General features: G+C 43.1%; 1 protein-coding gene across 10 annotated transcripts in view; it reads left to right on the top strand.

The window, feature by feature from the left end:
• LOC144682802 (glutamate receptor 4) overlaps nucleotides 1-25,574 on the top strand; it is a 272,035-nt gene that overhangs the window by 124,441 nt on the left and 122,020 nt on the right. For all 10 annotated transcript variants that reach the window (XM_078545523.1, XM_078545530.1, XM_078545527.1 and 7 more), the window contains one exon: nucleotides 20,048-20,215. In XM_078545523.1, the coding sequence (XP_078401649.1) occupies nucleotides 20,048-20,215 (168 nt within the window). The remainder of the gene's footprint in view (nucleotides 1-20,047; nucleotides 20,216-25,574) is intronic.

Here is a 25,574-nt window from a genome sequence, read left to right as displayed (position 1 = left end):
GAATGGCTACATAGCAGCCATCTGAATGCAACATGAAGGGGTAAAGAAAGAAAAAAGCCAGAAAAAACACCAAAAAAACCACATAGGACAAGGTGGAGGCAGAGGCTATGATCTAAAGTTGCTGAACTCAGTATTGAGTCCAGGTAGAGTGCCAAGGCAAAATAATGAGATGTTGTTCCTTTCAGTACCTTTCAAATGCCCTTCAACACCTTCCTCACTGAACTGAGATACTATGCATATATTCCTAGCCAAATCAAAACCAGAAGTAGGATTCAAATCATCGTCCAATCTTCCAGCTATTCCCTGTTCATGTAAACAAAGCTTTTCCCTCCCAGTTCAAACTTCCTAGCTTCCTTTGAAACTCTCTAACTTTTTCTCTTTCTTCCATTTGGAATTCTGATTCAAGTTTTCACAATTCTATTTCATTTGCTTTTCAAGTTCAATTTTTTTCATTTCTCTTGCTTTTTCCATTTCAAGCTGTTTGATTTGCAACTAAATCTGAGCGGGCTCAAAGCTGTGCTTTATCAGGATCTTATCTTCTTTTCTTCCTTAAGGTTCAAATGTCGAACTAATACCTCAACTATTTCAGCTTTTGTAGCTTTGCCTACTTTTAACTCTATCTCCAGCTTTCTGCTACTGCTTTTAAGTTAACTGTTGTTAATTGCTGCAAATTACTCATGGATAAATATTCCCACTCAAGAAAAGCCTCAGCAATTGACAAAGCCATTTCAATTTTTCAATAAATAGAGTAAAAGTTACCATGAAATCTTGTTCGCTTAAACTTTAGCAAATCCCAGAATCTCAGTCTGTGGATTCGAAATTATAGTTGAGCCCCAATGTGTTACGATCTCAGTAAAGACCAGTAAATTTCAAAAAAAAATTTGTGCTCTCAGTTATTGACTGAAAGAATTATACCACAATATTTCACATTTTGAACAGAACTTTTATCGCAGAAGAGTTAAGCCTCTAATGGATGGCACCCACCACCATTACAATTTAGGGGCCATTCTACGAAAACTGTGACACTAATCAGGTTTCCCCCTGGGGGTGGGTTTGGGACCCGGAAATAGTCCCCACTTCCACTTTCTGCCACCAGTGTGAAAATTCAGCTCAGAGTGCCAGCCTAGATGATATTCTCAAGTCTTTGGCATGAACCTGGAACCCACAACCCATTACCTTAAAGACAAGAATGCCACTAGAATGCTCCTATGGGTCACCTTGGTGAGGTGCCAGAGGGTTAGCAGCGTCCATCAAACTGTACTCGAGTAGAATTAGAAGGAGAGAGTCAAGTAGAGGAAAGTGGAGTAAAAAACAGAAAGAGCTGAAACAGCAACATATTCGTAATGAAATCTTGGAGGTTTGAAAATAACATTTATGTACATTATTGTCACTTTTTAAAAAGTGAAGAATTTTTAGGATGTGCATTAAATCCACTACATCATTGAATACAGACATAAGCCTCAAAAGGCAGCATATCACCAATTACCTTGAAGAACACCCTGAATCATTTTTTTTCTCTTTAGGAAGAGGTTACTTTCTGTGCTGTCAATTCCTATTAACTAATGAACCCATATGTTGCACAGTGTTGCGTACATATTCTAATATTTACTGAGCCAAAACCAATTCAAGCATTGTTTTGGCTGCTTTAACTGGATGAACCCTCCCAGAGACAAAGGGTGTTAATTCACCCAGGAGTTTCCCATGGATCCTTCCAACAGCCACTCAGGAGAACCCCCATGGAAAGGCATCCTCAAAATGTTGGTGATAAGGTTGAGAAAAAGAACCAACCATTAAAGAAGAGAGAATTATAATCTGAGGAAATCTCAAACTGGACATAGCAGCAAGTAGCAACTTCACATTTAGAATTCTTAACTTAGGGAAACAGACTATCACCTAACGCAATGAATGCAGACTCAGTGGAGCCGTGCAAGAAATAAATCAATGTTTTTTTTCCATTCGGTTGAAGTGGAGGATGGAGTCTTGGTGCCAAGGTAGGGGGGAACTGTATACGGTCTGACTACATCCTGCACATGAACTAAGTAAGATGGATGAAGCAAATGGGCTCCTTTTGTTCTTACATTCTTATGAAACGTGGCGCCTAACTGCAATTTAGCTTTTAACCCTTGTTCACAAAAAAAGGAGTGGACACTTGAATTAATCCTTCTGGAGGAATTGATTCAATTTTAGGACAGAGCATTAACTTAACGCACCAAAAATGTTTGACAAACATCTTTCATTTTTGAGCGCACACACATGCTGAAAATCAGGTTGGATTGTGCTTTTGTACATGCTGCCATTGCAACAAAGAGTTCTTCATGTTCTTAACTCTCCTCTTACAGTGAAAGAAAGCTAAACAATTTTTCATGACAAACATAATGGGCTGAATTTTACAGGAGTGAGGAGGGAGTGGGGGGGGGCGGGGTGGGGGGTTGCTGCTTGGCCCCCCAGAAGAAAACAAGTCTCGAATCGACTGACTTTAAACAAGCAAGCAGTCCCTGCAGAAGAGGACATAGCCTCCAGACTCTGGTAAGTCTGTGTTTTTGGACGGGAAGGGATCGGGGATCCTAGGGAAGGATGCGAGGGGGCGGGGGGTGACCTTTGAAGGCCAGGTGGGACAGTACAAGAGTTTGGGGGGTTAAATCATTGAGGGCTGCCTCTGATGAGCAGAGAGAACCCCCAAAGGAGGCAACCTCCTTCCTTCCCATCCTTTCATCAAAGCAGGTGAGCAAAAGGCCTGTCCACTTCAGCCTGTCTTCCACCAGCCAGCGTATTCCGGTGGCGGAGGCAGATTGAGGACTTAAGTGGGCAATAATTGGCCATTTAAGGCCCTCAATAGGCTTAAGGGGAGGTGGCCTAGCGGACATCTTACCCGCCCCCTGTATTGTGGAAACTGGATCGGGGATGGGCAGGAAGGTTGGTGAGCTAGCCACCCAACATATTTTACATGCCCCACTGTCGAAAACATGCCGTAAAATCCAGCCCAATACATATTTCCTACTTTTTAATTCTTTAACTCATTCATGGAATATGGGCATCACAGGCAAAGCTAGCGGTTATTGACCATCCCTAATTCCCCTGGAGAAGCCTCCTTCATGAACCCCCACATTCCATGTAATGTAGGGACATCTACAATGCTGTTAGGTAGGGAGTTCCAGGATTTTTACCCAGCGATATTGAAGGAACAGTGGTATAGTTCCAAATCAAGATGTTGTGTAACTTGGAGGGGAACCTGCAGGCGGTTTTGCTACCATATGTCTGTTTCCCTTGTTCTTCTATGTGATAACAGTCATAGGTTTGGAAGCTGCTTTTGAAGAAGCCTTGATGAGTTGCTGCAGTGCATCTAGTAGATGGTGGACATGGCACCATAGTGCATGATGGTAAAGGGAATTAATGTTTGAGGTGTGAACGAGGTGCCAATAAAGTGGGCTGCTTTGTCCTGGATGGTATCAAGCCTCCTGAATTTTGGAGAGTCAGGAGGTACCGCAGAACACCTAGCCTCTAATCTGCTGTTGTAACTGTAATATGTATGTGGCTATCCAGTAACGTTTCTGATCAATCATGGCATGCAATATGTTGATGGAGGGGAATTCAACGTTGGTAACGCCATTGAATACCAAGGGGAGGTGGTTAGACGCTCCCTTGTTAGAGATGGTTATTGCCCATGTAGCAGTTTGAGACAATTGAGTAGCTTGCTAGGCCATCTCAGAAGATAGTTAAGAGTCAACTACAATGCTATTTGTCTGGAGTCACATGTAGGCTAGGCTGGGGAATTATGGAAGATTTCTTTCCCTAAGGGACATTAGTGAATCAGAGGTGTTTTTACAATAATCCAATAATCTTGAGGTTACCATTACTGATACTAACTTCTTATTCTGAATGTACTTAATTAACCGAATTTAAGCTCCCTAACTGTAGGGGTAGGATTTGAACCCATGACTCTGGATCATTTGTCGAGGTCTCTAGATTCCTACTCCAGTAACATTGCCACTACACTACCATTCCTGTAAATTAATTTTATAATACAGCTTGGTACATTTTGCTCACAAAGGTAAATTAAGCAAAATATTGGGCTAGTTTTATGATCCCCTAGTAGTGTACATCACATGCAAGGAGTAAAGAAGACTGCTGTCATGAGAGAGTGCATTTGATGCCCGCCTGAGAGTCCCCCTTTTGGCACTCCAGAAAATACTTCCCAAAAGATGGCAATACACCATGCCCAGCAGGGGCTAGCAGCCAGGCTCAGTACTGCGAACTGAGCAAGTGGGCAATTGTGTCATGCTCCTGTTGTTGGGAAAGGAGATAAACTGCTGGCCATGCTGACTCATGCATTAACCACCAGTGTTATAAACATGCAACCAAAAAATAATTGGAATACAGGAATCAACAGAACTGAAAAGACTATTATAGCCTATCTGACCAACCCCACAGTGTAATAACCAAGTGGCACTGGGATTACTGCTCCTTGCGTGCCTGTGGTTTAAAGATATGACCTTCCAATATATTGCAAGGTCAGCTCATAAGATCATAAGATCATAAGACATAGGAGCAGAAATTAGGCCAATCGGCCCATCGAGTCTGCTCCGCCATTTAATCATGGCTGATAAGTTTCTCAACCCCATTCTCCTGCCTTCTCCCCATAACCTTTGATCCCCTTACCAATCAAGAACCTATCTATCTCGGTCTTAAATACACTCAATGACCTGGCCTCCACAGCCTTCTGTGGCAATGAATTCCATAGATTCACCACTCTCTGGTTAAAGAAGTTTCTCCTCATCTCTGTTCTAAAAGGTCTTCCCTTTACTCTGAGGCTGTGTCCTCGGGTCCTAGTCTCTCCTACTAATGGAAACATCTTCCCCATGTCCACTCTATCCAGGCCTTTCAGTATTCTGTAAGTTTCAATCAGATCCCACTTCATCCTTCTGGACTCCATCGAGTATAGACCCAGAGTCCTCAAACGTTCCTCATATGTTAAGCCTTTCATTCCTGGGATCATTCTCGTGAACCTCCTCTGGACCCTCTCCAGGGCCAGCACATCCTTCCTGAGATACGGGGCCCAAAATTGCTCACAATATTCTAAATGTGGTCTAACCAGAGCCTTATAAAGCCTCAGCAGCACATCCCTGCTTTTATATTTTAGTCCTCCCAAAATAAATGCCAACATTGCATTTGCCTTCCTAACTACCTACTCAACCTGCAAGTTAACCTTAAGAGAATCCTGGACTAGGACTCCCAAGTCCCTTTGCACTCCAGATTTCTGAATTCTCTCCCCATTTAGAAAATAGTCTATGCCTCTATTTTTTCTACCAAAGTGCATGACCTCACACTTCCCCACGTTGTATTCCATCTGCCACCTCTTTGCCCATTCTCCTAACCTGTCCAAATCCTTCTGCAGCCTCCCCGCCTCCTCAATACTACCTGTCCCTCCACCTATCTTTGTATCATCAGCAAACTTAGCCAGGATGCCCTCAGTTCCTTCATCTAGATCATTTAACTACATTCACAGCATAATTTCCTGGCGATGCACTAGGTTCAAGGGGGGCATTATCTGGTGCTTTTAAAGAGCTGCTGGTTGAAGTTGTTGCTTTGCTATTTCTGAAGGGGAAAGAAATGGTTTCAGCAGGGCAAGTGTCAGAGCTGTACAATTTAATACTAGAGCTAGGGAGGTGATACTGTCACAAGTGCTGCAAAGTACAAAATTGGCTTAGTTGTAGGAGACAGAGGGTGATGACAGAAGGCTACTTTAGTGACTGGAGGCCAGTGTCCAGTGGCATACCACAGGGATCTGTGCTGGGTCCCCTATTATTCGTCATTTATGTAAACGACATAGATGACTATGTGGGGAGTAGGATTAGTAAATTTGCAGATGACACAAAGATTGGCTGGGTGGTTAACAGTGAGGTTGAGTGTCTTGGGCAACAGGAACATATAGACAGGATGGTCAAATGGGCAGATAAGTGGCAGATGGAATTCAACCCTGAAAAATATGAGGTGATACACTTTGGAAGGAGTAATTTGACAATGAAGTATTCAATGAATGGCATGACACTAGGAAGTTCTGAGGAACAAAGGGATCTTGGCATGTGTGTCCACAAATCTCTGAAAGTGGAGGGGCATGTTAGTGGGGTGGCGAAAAGGGCATTTGGGACACTTGCCTTTATCAATCGAGGCATAGATTACAAAAGTAGGGAGGTCATGTTGGAGTTGTATAGAACCTTGGTGAGGCCACAGCTGGAGTACTATGTGCAGTTCCAGTCGCCACATTAGAGGCAGGATGTGATTGCACTGTAGGGGGTGCAGAGGAGATTCACCAGGATGTTGCCTGGGATGAAACATTTAAGTTGTGAAGAGAGGTTGGATAGACTTGGGTTGTTTTTGTTGGAGCAGAGAAGACTGAAGGGTGACCTGATTGAGGTGTACAAGATTATGAGGGGATGGACAGGGTGGATAGGGAGCAGCTGTTCCCCTTAGTTGAAGGGTCAGTCACGAGGGGACATAAGTTCAAGGTGAGGGGCAGGAGGTTTAGGAGGGATGCGAGGAAAAACGTTTTTACCCAGAGGGTGGTGACAATTTGGAATGTGCTGCCTGGGAGGGTGGTGGGGGCAGGTTGCCTCACATCCTTTAAAAAGTACCTGGATGAGCACTTGGCACACCATAACAATCAAGGCTATGGGCCAAGTGCTGGTAAATGGGATTATGTAGGTAGGTTAAGTATTTCTCACGTGTTGGTGCAGACTCGATGGGCTGAAGTGCCTCTTCTGCACTGTGTGATTCTGTGAAAATGTGTTCTTTATGGTGAAGAGCAATGCCAGATCAGTCGGCTGGGAGTTCCCGAAAGAGTCTGTGCTTTCTCACTTTGTGCCTTGAGCCTGGGAGCTGGTGAGGGAGAATGTTGTTGCTCCAAGGAAGGTCAGCAGCCCCACTCCAATGCCTACAGATATGCCACATTGTGTATACAGTACTACACTCCAAAAGTAATTCATTGGTAATGAAGTATTTTTGGATGTCTTGAGGTTGTGAGAGGCACTACAGAAATGTAAGTCAGGTTTCTTTCTATACACCCAGGCAACCACTGCTTTGATGTGCTTAGCGCTTGTAACTTCACGGTCATTTGCTGGTCCAATGCCTCATTCAGAGAGAGACACAGATATCTGAGTCCCACCCACCTCACTTCCTCCTTTCCCCTAGGGACACAGTTAGATGATGTACACATTTAGGAAGCAGAAGACACGCACCATACACCTCCACAAAGGAAAAGCGGCGAGGCAAATGCATTGCACACACCTACACCGTGAGAGCTAGTAAAAGTTGGGATGACTGATGCTGTAATGTTACAAGATGCTTCTTTGGTATGGAACATATTAAGGTTGTTGAGCAGAAATCCTGTTGTACTCATGCGGTTTAAGGAATAATGTTGTGAAATTGCGCTCCTGATGGGGATTCTCATTCACCATCAATGCATACTGGAAGCTTGCTTAAATTTACAATAAGCGCTCCCAACAGCCCTGCCAGGAATGCAATTTTGTAACTTTAATATATTGGTAGAACCCAATTGAGTTGCTACTTTGTTTAGCAAGAGTATTTGTTACATACATGGATACCTTTACAGTGGACACTTCAGGTGCTTAACTAAATGTGAACACTATTTCAATGAGTATAGGAGCTAGGCACTAAATTGAAAAGAAGAATCTCAAAGGTTATAATCTCTGGATTATTATCTGAGCCACGTTCAAATTGGCATAGGGTACATAAAATTAGAGATGAATGTGTGGCTCAAAGACTGGAGTGGAAGAAGTGGGTTCCGGTTTGTGGGGCACTGGCACCAGTATTTGGGAAAGTGGGGTCTGTACCATTGGGACAGCCTACACCTGAACCATGCTGGGATCAGTGTTCTTGCAAACCACATAACTAGGGAAGCAGAGCGGGCTTTATTCTAAATTGTGGGGCAAGGGATCAAATGTGGTAGCACTGTTAATCAAGGATGGCATTTGTGCAATAGAGCTGACCTTGGTTCAAGAGATCAGGATATAGAATCGATTTGGGTTGAGATGAGGATTAGTAGGGGAAAGAAGTCACTAGTGGGAATGGTCTACAAGCCCCCTAACAGTAACCACAATGTAGGACAAAGTATACAAGAAGAAATATTGGGGGCTTTATGATAAAGGGACAACAATAATCATGGGTGATTTTAATTTACATTTAAACTGGAAAAATCAGATTGGCCTGGATGAGGAGTTCATAGAATGCTTTCAAGATAGTTTCTTAGTGCAGCACGTTCTGAAACCAACCAGAGAGCAGGTTATATTAGACTTGGTATTGTGTAATGTGAGAGGATTAATTAATGACCTCAGAGTGAAGGCACCCCTAAGGAGCAGCGACCACAGTATGATTGAATTTTACATCCAGTTTGAAAGGGAGAAGAATGGGTCCAAGACTAGTATTTTAAACTTAAATAAGGCCAAGTATGTGGGCATGAAAGCTGAGCTAGCTAAAGTGAACTGGGATACTAGGCTAGGGGATAGATCAATGGAGAAACAGTGGCAGACATAAGGATATATTTCAGAATACTCAAAATCAGTATATTCCTGCTATAAAGAAAAATTTTAAAGGGAGGATCCACCATCTGTGGTTAACTAAAGAAGTCAGGGAAAGCACCAAACTTAAGGAAAAAGCATGTAACTGCGCAAAGATGAGTGGCAGGTCAGATGATTGGTCAGGATCTAAAGAATGACAGAGAATGACTAAAAGGTTAATCAGGCAAAAGAACTTAGAGTATGAGAGAAAGTTAGCTAGAAATGTAAAAACAGATAGCAAGAGTTTCTACAGGGATTTAAAAAGGAAAAGAGTAAGGAAAGTGAGTGTTGGTCTTCTAGAGAGTGAGAATGGGGAGCTAATAGTAGATAATAAGGAAATGGCGCATGGAATGAACAAATATTTTGCTTCTGTCTTCACTATAGAGGATACAAAAAACATTCCAGTAATAGCTGTAAATCGGGAGGTGGAGTGGAGAGAGGAAATTGGTGAAATTATAATCACTAGGGAAGTGGTACTGAGGAAATTAATGGAGCTGAGGGCTGATAAGTCTCCGGGTCCAGATGGACTTCATCCTAAGGTCTTAAAAGAGGTGGCTAATGAGGTAGTAGAGGAGTTGGTGTTAATTTTCCAAAATTCCCTAGATTCTGGAAAGGTTCCATCAGACTGGAAAGTCAGAAATATAAACCCTCTATTCAAGAAGGGAGGGAGGCAGAAAACAGGAAACTATAGGGCAGTTGGCTTGATGTCTGTCATGGAGAAGGTTTAGAATCGATCATTAAAGAGGTTATATCTGGGCACTTAGAGAAACTCAAGGTAATCAGGAAGACTCAGCATGGTTTTATGAAAGGGAAATCATGCTTAACCAATTTATTATAGTTCTTTGAAGGAGTAACATGTGTTGTGAATAGAGAAGAGCCTGAAAACGCACTATACTTGGATTTCCAGAAATCATTTGATAAGGTGCCACATCAAAGGTTACTGCGGAAAATAAAAGTTCATGGTGTAGGAGGTAATATATTAGCCAGGATAGAAGATTGGCTGGCTGGCAGAAAACAGAGAGTATACATAAACGGGTTTTTGTCTGATTGGCAGGATGCGACTAGTGGAGTCTCGCAGGGGTCTGTGCTGGGGCATCGACTTTTTACAATCACTATCAATGATTTAGATGAGGGGAGTGAAGGAATGGTAGCTAAATTTTCAGGTGCACAAAGATAGGTAGGAAAGTACGTTCTGAAGAAGACATGAGGAGTTTGCAGATGGATATAGATAGTTTGAGTGATTGGGCAAAAATCTGGCAAATGGAGTATAATGTGGAAAAATGTGAAGTTGTTCACTTTGGCAGGATGAATAAAAAAGCAGAGTTGTTACTGAAACGAAGAATGACTGCAGAATCGGAATTGTAGAGGGATCTAGGTGTTCTCGTGCATGAGTCACAAAAAGTTAGCATGCAGGTACAGCATGTAATCAAGAAAGCTAATGGAATACTATCCTTTATTACGAGAGAAATTGAACATATAAGTAAGGATGTTATGCTTCGGTTATACAGGGCGTTGATGAGACTGCATCTCATACACTGTGTGCAGCTTTGGTCTCCTTATTTAAAGGAGAATATAAATGTGTTGGAGGCAGTTCAGAGGAGGTTTACTAGACTGGTACCTGGGAATGAGCGGGTTGTCTTATGAGGAGAGGTTGGACAGACTGGGCCTGTTTCCACTGGAGTTTAGAAGAGTGAGGGGTGACTTTATTGAAGTATATAAGTTCCTGAACAGTCCTGACAAGGTGGACGTGGAAAGAATGTTCCTCTTGTGGGTGAGCCCAGAACTAGGGGGTACTGCTTTAAAATTAGGGGTCACCCTTTTAGGACAGAGATGAGGAGAAATATTTTCTCACAGAGGGTTGTGTGACTTTGGAACTTTCTGCCTCAGAAGGTGGTGGAAGCAGGGTCACTGAATATTTTTAAGGCAGAGGTAGATAGATTCTTGTTAGGCAGGGGAATCAATGGTTACTGGGGATAGATGGGAACATGGAATTTGAAACACGAGCAGATCAGCCATGATCTTATTGAATGGTGGAGCAGGCTCAAAGGGCAGAATGGCCTATTTCTGTTCCTATTTTGTATGTTCACAGGTTTGTATGAGTAGTTCTTTGTGCAGATAAATCCTCTGTGTCTTAATTGGAGCTGTGGTGTACAGTTGGTATCGGTACGAGTGGAGATTAGGAATAACAAAGATCAGAAAACACTGGTGGGTATAGTTTATAGGCCTTCTAATGGTATAGTTATACTGCTGGACAAAACATTAAACAAGAAGTGATTTGAGCTTGTAGCAAAGGCAAATTAATAATCATGAGGGACTTTAATCTTCATATAGACTGAACAAATCAAATTGGCAAAGACAGTCTGGAAGCGATGAGTTTGTAGAATCAACTAGAGACAAAACTATTTTATATCTAGTTTTCTGCAGTGAGGCAGGGTTAATTAGAAATCTCAGTAAAAAATCCTCTGGGAAAAAGTGATCATAATACAATTGAATTCCATAGTAAGTCTGGTAATATTCTTGGGTCCAAAACATGAATCTTAAACCTAATCAAAGCTATTTACATAGTGTGAGGAGACAGTTGGTTAAGGTTGATTAGGTACATAGACTAAAAGGTATGGCATTAAATAAAAAGTGGGAAACATTCTAGAGAGTGCTAGAGAGAAAGATGTTGGTGATGAGGAAATCAAGGAGATTTATCATTTTGTTGGTTCTCTTATCACTTGCTGCAGGCCCAATCAAGCAGCTATTTCCTTCAGGACTGGGCCTGCTTGTCAGTAGTGATGTTATTGAGCAACTCTTGGTGATGGACAATGATGTCCCCCACTCAGAGTACATTCTGTGCCCTTGATACTCTCAGTGCCTCTTCCAAGTGTGTTCAACATGAAGGAGCACTGATTCAACAGCTGAGGATGGCAGTAGGTGGTAATCACTAGGAGTTTTCCTTACCCATGTTTGACTCGATGCAATGAGACATCATGGGTTCCAGAGTCAATGTTGGCTATTCCTAGGGTCACCCCCTGTTGACTGTATATCACGGTGCAGCCACCTCTGATGGATCTGTCCTGTTGATGGGACAGGGCATACCTAGGGATGGTGATGGAAGATCTTTGATATCTAGGTATCAAAGGAGGGAGTGAGAAAACAGGGAACTACAGACCAGTTAGCCTAACATCAGTCATCAGGAAAATGTTGGAGCCTATTATTAAAGAAGTCTTAACAATGCGCTTAGAAAATCATACTATTATCAGACAAAGTCAACATGGTGTTACAAAAGGAAAATCATTTTTGATAAATTTATTAGCGTTTTTTGAGTTTTTTAATTAGTAGGGTAGATAAAGGGGAGCCAATAGATGTAGTATACTTGGATTTCCAAAAAGCATTCAAAAAGGTGCCACATAAATAAGGTGCACAAGATAAGACCTCATGGCGTTGGGGGGTAATACATTAGTATGGATGGAAGATTGCTTAATGTACAGGAAGCAGAGAGTTGGGAAAAACAGGCATTTTCAAGTTGGTAGGCTGTAACAACTGGAGTGCCACAAGGATCAGTGTTGAGGCTTCAACTATATTAATGACTTAGGCGGAGAGACCAAGAGTAATGTATTCAAGTTTGTTGATGCTACAAAGCTAGGTGGCAATGTATACTGTGAGGGGGTCACTGAGGGGCTGCTAAGAGATATAGATAGGTTGAGTGAATGGGCAATGAGGTGGCAAGTGGAGTATAATGTGGGGAAAATATGAGGTTAGTCACTTTGGTGTTAAGAATAGAAAAGCAGCATATTTTCTAAAAGACATGAAACTTCTAAATGTTGATAAGAGAGAGACTTGGATATACTCATATAAGGAGGATAGAAAGTAAACATGCAGATACAGCGAGCAGTTGGGAAGGCAAATGTAATGTTGGCCTTAATTGCAAGGGGACTGTAGCGTTTTATTCCTACTTTACAAAAGTGACTACACTTCAAAAGTACATCATTGGCTGCAACGTACTTTGAGACATCTAGTGGTTGTGAAAATGCATCTTAAATGCATCTCTTCCCTTCCTTTTACAAGATGCATGGAGAGAAGATTGGCTGACTAACAGAAACCAGAGAGTATGCATAAATGAGTGTTTTTCTGATTGGCAGGATGTGGTGAGCGAAGTCCCACAGGGGTCTGTGCTGGGGCCTCAATTTTTTACAATTTATATCAATGACTTAGACAAAGGGAGTGAAGGCATGGTAGCTAAATTTGCAAATTACACAAAGATAGGTAGGAAAGAATGTTGTGAAGAGAACATAAGGAGGTTGCAGACAAATATAGATAGGTTAAGTGAGTGGGCAAAAATCTGGCAGATGGAATGTAGTGTGGGAAAGTGTGAAGTTGTTCACTTTGACAGGAAGGCAAAAAAAGCAGAGTATCACTTAAACAGAGAATGGCTGCGGAATTCCAAGGTGCAGAGGGATCTAGGTGTTCTCATGCATGAGTCACAAAAAGTTGGTATGCAGGTACAGAAAGTAATTAAGAAGGCTAATGGAATGTTATCCTTTATTATGAGAGAAATTGGACATAAAAGTAAGAATGTTATGCTTTAGTTATACAGGGCATTGGTGAGACCACATCTGGAATATTGTGTACAACTTTGGTCTCCTTATTTAAGGAAGGATATAAATGTGTTGGAGATGATTCAGAGGAGGTTTACTAGATTCATACCTGGAATGAGCAGGTTGTCTTATGAGGAAAGGTTAGACAGACTGGACTTGTTTGAGGGGTGACTCAATTGAATTATATAAAATCCTGAACGGTCTTGACAAGGTGGACATGGAAAGGATGTTTCCTCTTGTGGGTGAGTCCAGGGGACACTGTTTTAAAATTAGGGGTTGTCCTTTTAGGACAGAGATGAGACAAAGTTTTTTCTGTGAGGGCTGTGTGACTTTAGAACTCTCTGCCTCAAAAGGTAGTGGAGGCGGGGTCATTAAATACTTTTGAGGCGGAGGTAGATAGATTCTTGTTAGACAAGGGAATCAAAAGTTATTGGGTTAGATGGGAGTGTGGAATTCGAAATAAAAACAGATCAGCCATAATCTTATTGAATGGAGGAGCAGGCTTGAGGGGCTGAATAGCCTACTTCTACTCCTATTTGTATGTTTGTATGTTCGTATTTGGTGTGGTCACATCTGGAACACTTTGCACTTTGGTCTCCATATCTATAGATTGGAGGTGGCACAGTGAAAGAGCAAGTTTGTGTAAGATGCACAATTTTGGACTTCTTGGCCTGGCTTTATTGCATGCATCATCTGATTTTCTCCTTTTTCCATAACCATTGGATAGAAAGCTGTGATCATTAGGGTAGTCATAGGTCCTACTTAGTCAAAGCTCAGATGCATTTCCCCTATCAAATAGCCACAGAGCGTTTGAACAGCTGCAATTGTGAAACCCAACAACACTATGAAAACCAATGAAATTGCTTTATCCTCATCCAGCTATTTACTGTCACTACTTCCAAACTGGAAAAGGGCAATTGTGGGATTGTCCAATTAGTGGCCCATCACTCTACCAAGCTGGTCATGGATCCCTTGCACCAGAGGGTAGGGCAATACATGGACTTTCACACAGATTAGGCTAGTCAGGCCAAGAGGCATGCACATGTCATCAAGGCTCCTGCAGAGTAGCCAGGGACCTTTGTCAACAGGAAGGGCTTCCAATCACTGAATATACAAGTAGTAAGCATCCACCAGAAAAGGATCATGCAGGTGTGTGCAAGATTTTCGGGAAGCTGCTTTGGCTTGTTCATCCTGAGACAATCCCAGGTGCCTCAGCTTTTCAGGCCATGTGAACCCCTCCGTGGATGGATACTGAGTTACAAGGGCTACACTCTGAAGACATGGCTCCCAACACTTGTGCAGAAGCCCAGCAGAGAAGCAGAGGACACTGACACCCACTGCTACATGACTACAAGGATGACAAGGCCTGCTGAAAATAAGGTTCAGGTGGCTGAATAGATCTGAGGGCGCCCTGCAGTATGCGCCATCAAGGGTTTCCTATATCATGCTAGTATGTGGTGCTCTGCACAACCTGAGGGGAGGAGCCTTGGAGAATGAGGATCTCCTTGAGGGTGTATCCTCCTCCTCCAAGGAGGAGGATTTGGAAGAGGCTTGAGACCAGGCAGCAAATGGTAATGCACCTGAGGGACCGGTGCCAATGGGTATCTTTGTGCGTGCCAGGGAAACAGATAAATCACCCACATGAACATGTTTCTCCTGAGCATACCTTAAAAACTACATAAGCACTTGACTTTTCTCCCTCACACAGCCTTCTTGGTCTTGCCTTGAATGTCCTTATCAACTCAGTTGGCCCAACATAACAGGATCACCATTCCTCCTCATGCAGTGTACACCTTCTCTTTACCTCCTTCTCAAGGGCTCACCAGCTGATGATGTCCCAATGGTGCAGAAATTAGCACTTGAGACCTTAGCTGAAGAAAAACATCACCTTTCATTTCATACATTGATTCAAATCTTTGGTATTACACAATAAACCATCCGTGAACCAAATGCAATGAGGCGGGTTGATGCAGAAGTGTGTTGGTGTTCCAAGGTTGTGCTGTCCCGAAACATGCAGTCACAGTGGAGGCAGGCTGCTTGCCTTCCTGCTCTGGTACTTTATATGACCTCCAGGTGGCTGAGGCCTGAGGGCTCCAGACTCTGGCTGGGCCACCAGCATCTGTGCAGGAGATTTCATGAAGCATTGGTGCCACCATCTAAGAGGCCAAAAAGTTGCTGTCTTTTCTAGCAGCACCTTGAGCAGGGCTCCAGGGGCTTCAGGCAGATGCTTCTCCACCCTTTCAAGGCTTACCTGTTCTGTTGTGCTGAGATGTGCCATAGAAGGTATTCTATCTTCAGTAAAACAGTCTATTTAGACAAATTGATTTTTAATCAAATCATGTAGTTATTAATGAGTTTGTAAAAGCAACTGACCTTCATGCATCTGTGGTTTTTAAAATTCATTTACGGGATGTGGGCTTCGCTGGCAGGGCCAGCATTTATTGCCCATCCGTAATTGCCCTTGAGAAGGTGGTGGTGAGCTGCCTTCTGGAACCGCTGCTGTCCATGTGGTGTAGGTACACCCACAGTGCTGTTAGGAAGGGAGTTCCAGGATATTGACCTAGCGGCAGTCAAGAAATGGTGATATATTTCCAAGTGAGGATGGTGAGTGGCTTGGAGGGGAACTTCCAGGTGGTGGTGTTCCTATCTATCCGCTGCCCTTGTCCTTCTAGATGGTAGTGGTCGTGAGTTTGGAAGGTGCTGTCTAAGAAGCCTTGGTGAGTTCCTGCAGTGCAAGTCTTGTAGATGGTACACACTGCTCCTACTGTGCATCAGTGGTGGAGGGAGTGAATATTTGTGGATGGGGTGCCGATCAAGTGGGCTGCTCTGTCCTGGATGGTGTCAAACTTCTTGAGTGTTGTTGGACCTGCACTCATCCAGGCAAGTGGGGAGTATTCCATCACACTCCTGATTTGTGCCTTGTAAATGGTGGACAGGGTTTGGGGAGTCAGGAGGTGAGTTACTCACTGCAGGATTCCTAGCCTCTGACCTGCTCTTGTAGCCACAGTATTTATATGGCTAGTCCAGTTCAGTTTCTGATCAATGATAGCCCACAGGATGTTGATAGTGGGGGATTCAGTGATGGTAATGCCATTGAATGTCAAGGAGTGATGGTTAGATTCCCTCTTGTTTGAGGAACTGAGGTGATTGACATCCAACATCCACAACCATCTTCCTTTGTACTGGTATGACTCCAACCAGCGAAGAGTTTTCCCCCTAATTCATATTGACTCCAGTTTTGCTTGGGCTCCTTGATGCCACACTCAGTCAAATGCAGCCTTGATGTCAAGGGCAGTCACTCCCACCTCACCTCTGGTGTTCAGCCCTTTTGCCCCTGTTTGAACCAAGGCTGTAATGAGGTCAGAAGCTGAGTGACCCTGCCGGAACCCAAACTGAGCATCAGTGAGCAGGTTATTGCTAAGCAAGTTCCGCTTGATAGCACTGTTGATGACCCTTTCTGTCACTTTACTGATGATCAAGAGTATGATCAAGAGACTGATGACCATCAAGTGATGGGGCGGTAATCGGTCGGGTTGGATTTGTCCTGCTTTTTGTGTACAGGACATACCTGGGCAATCTTCCACATTACCAGGTAGATGCCAGTGTTGTAGATGTACTGAAACAACTTGGCTAGAGGTGCGGCAAGATCTGGAGCACAAATCTTCAGTACTATTGCTGGAATGTTGTCAAGGCCCATAGCCTTTGCAGTATCCAGTGCCTTTAGCCATTTCTTGACTTCATGTGAAGTGAATCGAATTGGCTGAAGACTGGCATTCGTGATGCTATGGACCTCCGGAGGAAGCTGAGATGGATCATCCACTCAGCACTTCTGGCTGATGATTGTTGCGAATGCTTCTGCCTAATCTTTTGCAGTAACGTGCTGGGCTCCTTCATCATTGAGGATGGGGATATCTGTGGAACTTTCTCCTCCAGTGAGTTATTTAATTGTCCACCCACTATTCACAACTGGATGTGGCAGGACTGCAGAGCTTAGATCTGATCCATTATTTGTGGTTCTGTCTATCACTTGCTGCTTATGCAAATAAGCCTGTGTTGTAAAAAACATCTGGGGCTGAATTTTCCCCGCATCGGGGGGTTGTGCAGGGGCAGGTGGGTCTGAGTGCAAGGAGATTTGTTTAAGCTTTAAACATCAAAATAAAGAAATTAAAAACTTTTAAAACATGCCCCCTCATGTGATAGTGTCACATGAGCTGGGACATGTCAATTAATCTCTTTGAAAATTTTTATTGCATTTTTAAACATTTCATGAAACCTCATTCCACCCGTGGATGAGGCTTCATGAAAAATGCGAAGGCCGCCTGGGCTCTTCGCCTGCCCACCAACCTTAACGTTGAACAGGCAGCTCAATTATTTCAATTAGTTTTTAACAGGTCTTTGACAGTTCGGTGGATGCGCAGCCGAGTCGGCGAACTGAAAATCTAAATGATGCATGGTGACGTCAGTGAGCGGGCCCCAACGCTGCCCAGAAAATTCTCCCCCTGATGTTACAACAATGATTTCATGGTCCTCGTCAGACTTTTAATTCCAGATTTTTATTGAATTTAAATTCCACCATGTTGGGATTTGAACCCAGGTTCCCAGAGCATTACCGTGTGCTTTAGGATTACCATTAGGCCACTGCCTCCCGTCTATTCAAGTGATAGTGAATGTTCAATAGGCAGTGAATGCAGATTTAGAAGTATTAGATTCTTATAACATTTACATACTGAAGTCCTTAAAACAAGCACTTCAGGTAAGGGATTCCCTCCCCTTGAGCTCACTTCTCCTGGAAACACAGAAATACACAGTGTCACTTGTTTCTCACAGCCCAGCTGTGCTTGTCATTCCGTGTCAGCTTCAATATCCAGCATTGAGCCACTGGGCAACTTGCTGCAAGCAGCCATTCTGTACAGACAATGCAGCAGTCCACTCTGGCTGACCAGGGGCCTTTGCAGTAAGGGTACCATGAGTCTCACTGTGAACGCTGGTGCCTAATCATGCCAGGTGCCTGGATCAGCAGCCTCTTCTCACATTTTATTGGCACCTTTTGTGACATCCAGAGTTACTAGCTTGGCATAACAAGATCCATTCACTTTGCCAGATCACAACAAGTCATTTAACCACCTGCAGTACTGCAACCATGTTCATGCAACCACCCCACAGCCACAAACCTCATCTGCGACCCCTTGGTGAGGCTTTCTGGCCTCTTCCTCCTGTCAAGTAACCTTTCTCTGTGCCCTTATGACCTGGAGGAGCACCTCTTGAGAGGCATCACTATACCTGGGAGCCACACTTCCTTTAACTGCATTCGTTACTCTCCCTTCCAGGTATATTTCTGCAGGGTACTTCTAAACTGAGTGTTGGCATCTTCTCGTCCACCACGCTTTATTAGCCTGCTTCTATGCCTGCTGGCCGTTAATTGGATGCGAGCAGCAAAATCCATGTCCATGTCCTGCCCCCTGCCCATGCTTCCAATTTGGGCCTCAATGTTGAGACTTCTTCTGATGCAATAAAATTCAGCCCAATATTTCAGTACTAAAAATAGATGAAAAATATACTGTTAGTTTTATATGCAGGATTCCTCAATTCCTCGACTAGCTCAGAGCTCATCCTTGCTCCCAATATTAAGCTCAGTTCCCTCGGATAGCCTTCAGAGAACAACCCACGTGATAGGCCTTAATGGAATTGCCTATTGCCGTCCAGTCACCGAAATAAATGTCAGTTGTTTAATTTGTATGTGTGAGTCCTTCATTAATTCCTTATTCATCATATACTTCCGAAGCTAACTCAATTTATGACCTGTTCCTTTATTAAGAATAGCTGCCTTCTCAGCCCTAGGTTCAGGGACAAGACAGTCATTTTTAATATGGAGATTGGGGCATTATTTATCAGAAGTAGTTTCAGTGTGTGGGCTGTCATTGAAGGCTGAGCCCAAGGATGGCAATAAAGTTGAGCTAAAGGCTGGGAGCAGAGTTCAAGCAAGAGCTGTATATATTTCCAAGTCAGAGAATATACATCTTCTAGATGTAAATATGAAAATTGCCAACTAGCCATGAATTTTCTTTTCATTTTGCTCATGGCACCACTGGAATTATAATGTTATCACTTCTTCACCAGTTAAGCCGCTCATCCAGCTGCTTGTGAAATTTGAAATCGACATAATGAAAGGTGCAGTCTGACTGGCCAATTTCTCCTGGGTGTATTCAAAGAACTTCATAACTACAAACCCAACAGGAGGAAATCATTCCAAAAAAATACATCTTCCATTATTGGATTTTACTCACAACCACATTTTCAATGTAAAGTACAAATTCTCTTCAAAGGGAAAATGTAGCCCTATGCTAACACTTGAGAGTAAGTTTGATGAATTTTCCCACAGCTACTTCATTCAGATTCCTAACACGTGCTCCCAGCGGTTGAAGATCCATTACTGGGAAGAACTCATAAAACCTGCCAACTCTGGCCTGTGTAAGGTCAAAGCTCCATAGCAACTGTACAAAAATGATAGTTCTACACAGTGTCATGAGAGTGTTCCCAGTTTTATTGTAATGCAGGATCAAGGCTTATTTTGAGTGACTCATCTCAAAAGCACATTTCAAATCTTCTACTTAGAACACCAGATGTTTCAACTAAGTGGTTGTGGATTTTATTAAAATGCCCCAGTGCCCAACGTAAGGATAACTAGAAGATTAATAAGCTTCACGCACAACTAAAGGTCCAATTTCTTTTTGCCATAGTGTAGCATAAGCCTAAAGATTACTGTTGACGATATTAGCAGCCAGAAGCTTAATGTGTGCGGTTGTCCTCGAGCTGTTGTTTTTTACTCTTTTGAATGAGAGAAACCTTGGATCAAATAAAATGTGTCTTGAACAACTTGGATATATTTCTTTTTAGTACACGTCTGCACTAACGTATGATGGGATACTCGTTATGGCTGAAGCATTCCGTTACCTCCGAAGACAACGAATTGGGATTTCAAGAAAAGGAAATGCTGGAGACTGTCTTGCGAATCCTGCTGCTCCTTGGGTTCAAGGCATTGACACAGAAAGGGCGCTGAAACAGGTACAGTATATTCATTTTATGCAGTTTGTTAAATTGTCCGTTCTATCAAGGCTATCAGCACTCTCTGTTATTAAGGAGTACATCTTATAGCAACTACCACTGTCCGTACATTTGCAGTTAAATGCTGAAATTAATTTGTTGTCCAAATTTCCTTGCTCCTCCAAAAGCTTTACTACATTGATTACTTGCTGAAAGATTCAGCATTCAAACACAAGAAGGAGATAAAGTTCTGGTACTTACCCACTAGATAGCCATTAAACATGCCAGCAAAAGTTAGGGCTTGTCCATTAAAGTGTAAGTGAATTTCTAATGCCACAAACATTCACTCCCTCCACCACCAACGCTCAGTAGCAGCAGTGTGTACCATCTACAGGATGCACTGCAGGAACTCACCAAGGCTTCTTAGACAACATCTTCCAAACCCACGACTGCTACCATCTGGAATGACAAGAGCAGCAGACACATAGGAAAACCACCGTCGGAAAGTTCCCCTCCAAGGCCCTCATCATCATGACTTGGAAATATATTGCCATTCTTTCACTACCGCTGGGTCAAAATCCTAGACCTCCCTCCCTAACAACATTGTGGGTGTACCTACACCACATGGACTGTAGCAGTTCAAGAAGGCAACTCACTACCACCTTCTCAAGGGCAATTAGGGATGAGCAATAAATGATGGCCCAGCCAGCAATGTCCACACCCCATGAATGATTTTTTTTTAAAAGCCTTAATTGCTACCAAACAAAGTTTCTGGCACTTAAAATTCACTTTTAAAAGTGTGGGGTCACATTCCTTCCAATTTTAAATTGTTTTCTTTCTAATTTTTTTCTAAACTCTCTTAATCTATCTTTCTTTCACTTTATTTTGCTTTCTGTACATGGTTTGAAATTGAATTAAATATTCTAACTTATACTTTCTGGTTCAAACTGCATGACTAAAAGGGTTCTTCAGCCTGATTGGTTGAAACGACACACTGTTACTTGCACTCTCAAATCCCATGTAGGCAGCATTGCACTAGATCAAAATCCTTACAACTGTAAGTTGCCACTCAAAAGCCCACTAAGAGTCAGTAGTCAACTGTAAGCCTAATGAAGCCCAGGCATTCGAAATTAAAATAATCCATCCCATCTTCCCAAATGTTTTATGGAACTCCAGTAGCACAGTAAACAGTATCTTGGTGCTCACGAGTGGCAGTGTTTGACTCTGAATATTATGGGAATGCAGACTACTCACCCCCACCCACACCTCCTCGAAGCAAAGTCTGGATGCCGGCATGCCCTGCCGCCATAATGTGCTGTGGTCAGGCTAATCAGAGCCAGTGTGGGGCTTCAGCCCTTCACTGGGTAACAAGTCCAGCCTTTGGGATTTGCCAGCCAATTGGATTGGCCTGCAGCTCCATCAGTCCCAGCAACGCCAAGAGTGCGTTAGTGGGCACTGTTGGGATTGCAACAAGGAAGCAGAAGGCGGCCCAATGGATCCCTGAAAACAGGTAAGTCCAGGGTCTTGGGCAGGGAGGGTTTGGGCAGGTTATGGAGGGGTGTTGAGGTGGGGTAGAGGTGGTGAGTTTACAGTAGCAGGCAGTAGAAAGAAAGAGGAGTTTCTATCCTATTGGGGCCACCCCCCCGCCAATTCCCAAAGGGCAGCCCTCTCGCTTCACACCCTTTGAAGAATTTATTTAAAACATCAGGCTGCCTACTCCCGTCCGAGTGGCCATACTAACCGTTTGATGGCATGGGAAGCATATTATTGGGGCCAATTGGCTTGGTAACAAACCTAATTGACCTTTGATTACCTATTTAAATATGGCACGTGGGCTGCGATTTCGGCGCCCACTTCCCCCACCCCCCACCGTATTACAGGGGGTGAGCTCGGGATTGGGCGGGAAGGTGGTGGGGTGGGCCCCCAACCCATTTTACATGTCAGCCCTGCCCAAAAACATCCCCAGCCGGGGCACATAAAATGCAATCCTGTGATTCCCCAGAGAGTGAGCTTAACAATCATCAAAAAAGGTGTCAATTCTCAGTGATGTGCTTCCTCACATTAAGGAAGTGAATAGCACAAATCAAATCAGCTTCCAGTTCGCTCCAGTTCCTTGTGCCAACCAGCCACACTAACAAATGCCTCGAATTGGGAAACCTGTATGACCTCTTGCTTAGAGACTGGAACACAGTGTTGCAAACCAAAGAACAGAAAACAAAAGATGCATAACATTGAGAGGAAGGAATAAGCAGTCACAGTGTGGATGTTGCTGTGCAACCTAATATTGCTGCTTTTCAACAGAATAGCATGATCTATGTCAAGTAAATATGGGAGCTATTATCAAATGTGAATTGACATTAAATCTGTTGATAGGGAGAAGATATGTCAGCTTTATTTTTAGGCATAGCATTTTTTGGTGCTGTGAGGCAAAAGATCCAACCCTGGTGGGGATCTGGAGTACGCGGCTCGTGAGACTGCCAGGGAACACAGAATGCAGGCCTCCTTGTCCCACTCTACGCTTGGGGAAAAATTATCCCCCCGTTGGGGGGGGGGAAGAGTGGGACCGAGCGGGTTCCTGATCGGCGCCCCCAGTCGGGGCCGCGATGTCATTTTATGTAGGCGGGCCAATTAAGGCCCACCCATTGTGACTGTGCACTCCCTGTGCGGGAGGGGGGAGGATTCCCTCAGCCAGGAGTGCGCTCTTTCGCACATGCGCGTGAAAGAGCGCAAAGATCTCCCTGAGGCTAAGTGCTGCCTCAGGGAGATCGGCTCCATTTTGAAACTTTTAATAAAGGAGTTTAAAAATTTTCCCTGCCATGTCCCCTTCATGTGACACTGTCACATGAGCTGGGACATGCCCATAACTTTTATTGCAACCTTTCATTAAAATTTAAAAACCCTCATGAACCCAACATCCTGCCAGTGGATGAGGTTTCATGTTTTTTCACAAGCTCGCCTGGGCTCCCAGCCAGCCTGCCAACCTTAAGGTTGGACGGGCAAGTCCATTAATAATTGGTTTCTTAATGGCCTTAATAGGCTGTTGACAGGCGGGCTGACTCGGCTGCGCACCCGCCGACCTGAAAATGTAAATGAAGCGGGGTGATGTCGGGAGTTCCACCCGATGTCACCCCATGTCATTTTATGCATCAGCATGCGGGTCCTGCCCCCTGCATGCTGATGGAAAAATTCTGCCCTTGGTTAAAACGAGTATATTCTAACATTGGCACATTGAGGGATCAGATGTATTCCCCTACTTGCCAATTACTGTGGTATACTAGCTATTAACTGACACATAAGAACATAACAAATAGGAACAAGAGTAGACCATTTAGCCCCTTGAGCCTGTTCTGGCATTCAATAAGAACATGCCTGATCTGTTTGTGTTTTGAATTCTGCATTCCCATCTACCCCCAATAACCTTTGATTCCCCTGCCTAACAATAATCTATCTACCTCTGCTTAAAAATATTCAATGATCCCGCCTCCACTGCCTTCTGAGGCAGAGAGTTCCAAAGTCACACAACCCTCTGAGAGAAAATATTTTGCCTCATCTCTGCCCTTAATTTTAAAACAGCGCCCCTAGTTTTGGACTCAGCCGCAAGAGGAAACATCCTTCCACGTCCTCCTTGTCAAGGCCGTTCAGGGTCTTGTATACTTCAATCAAATCACCCCTCACTCTTCTAAACTCCAGTGGAAACAAGCCCAGTCTGTCCAACCTTTCCTCATAAGACAACCCACTCATTCCTATTATCAATCTAGTAAACCTCCTCTGAACCACCTCCAACACATTTTCATCCTTCCTTAAATAAAGAGACCAAAACTGCACATAGTATTTGAAGTGCAGTCTTACCAATGCCCTGTATAACTGAAGCATAACATCCTTACTTTTATGGTTCAATTCCCCTCATAATAAAGGATAGCATTCCATTAGCCTTCTTAATTACTTGCTATACCTGCATGCTAACTTTTTGTGACTCAGGTACTAGAAAACCTAGGTCCCTTTGCACCTCAGAATTATGCAGCCATTCTCCTTTTAAGTAACACTCTGTTCTTCCTGCAAAGTGAACAACTTCACATTTTCCCACATTAAACTCCATTTGCCAGATTTTTGCCCACTCACTCAACCTATTGATATCCATCTGCAACCTCCTCATGTCCTCTTCACAACACATTTTCCTACCTGTCTTTGTGTCATCTTCAAATTTGCTACCATGCCCTTTACTCCCCTCATCTAAATCATTGATGTAAATTGTAAAATTTGAGGCCCCAGCACAGACAGAAATGGTTGCACGAGTATCACTAAATTCCAGATTTTTGTGACCAGCACACTTCATACTCTACCTGCTCCAAGCAGCACAGTATCACAGAATAGTGATCAAATCTAAATACACCTGGAAAGATACAATAGCACCTTATTGCACTTTTGCTGTACGACCCATCTCATAACTCCCAACTCCCCATGCCTAGCCTAAAAATACAATACACAGTGCAAAATTATGCTAACAGACTTGTATCAATGTGTACTCCTATACATGCCATATTAATGTAATAATATACAACTGAACAAATATGTAAACTACATACAATTTGCTCTTTTACAACTTTTACTTCAGTGCTTCCACTACCATTACAGTAAATGTCACTGATTAAAATACAACAATACTTAATGTGCACATGTGTGTGTCTTTGGGTCTCAAGCCTTCAGATTCTTGTGTTCAGAGAAATTAAAATGAATGCACAGAAAATCATGGCAAACATGTGCCTGAATTAGAATTGTGTGTTCCAGGTACATGTGCAAAGCTCTGTGTCAGGAGCATTGAAGGTGTAAGTTTACACTAGGGCTTTTCAGTTTGTTCAACTTTTCCCCAGATTTCACACACTTTTAATGTAGTTTTAAAATGATTCATTTGGGAATGAAAGCTTGCATTTGTATAGCACTTTATCACATCACTAAACATTTCACATTCAATAAATTACTTTGGAGTGCAGTGATTATTGTTATGTCAAGAAACAAAGGGCCATTTTGCACAAAAAAGACCCTTTAGACAGCAGTGAGATGACAAACCAGCTAGGTCTTTGGTGGAATTGCTTGCAGGAGCAATGTTGGACAGGATGCATAAAGAACACTTGTGCTCAAGTCCTAGAATTTGGCTTACACTCACATCCTTCCAACTGAGAAGTAATAGGCTCTAATTAAGCTAGACTGACACTTAAGAATTTCATTCACAAATAAAAGTAATTATAATTTCTCCAAGTTATAATTGGCACAGACATGCACATAATGAACAAAAAAATCTCTGCACAGTTCATGTACACTACCATTTCCTTTAAACAGACAGTGGAATTATCCAGACAGCTAACTACAAGGCGTTATTGACAAA

Source organism: Cetorhinus maximus, chromosome 7 (genome assembly GCF_964194155.1).
Source record: "Cetorhinus maximus chromosome 7, sCetMax3.hap1.1, whole genome shotgun sequence".
In the NCBI taxonomy this organism is placed as follows: domain Eukaryota; kingdom Metazoa; phylum Chordata; class Chondrichthyes; order Lamniformes; family Cetorhinidae; genus Cetorhinus; species Cetorhinus maximus.
Note: the sequence above shows the minus strand (reverse complement) of the source record. Positions and strands in the feature narration are given on the sequence as shown.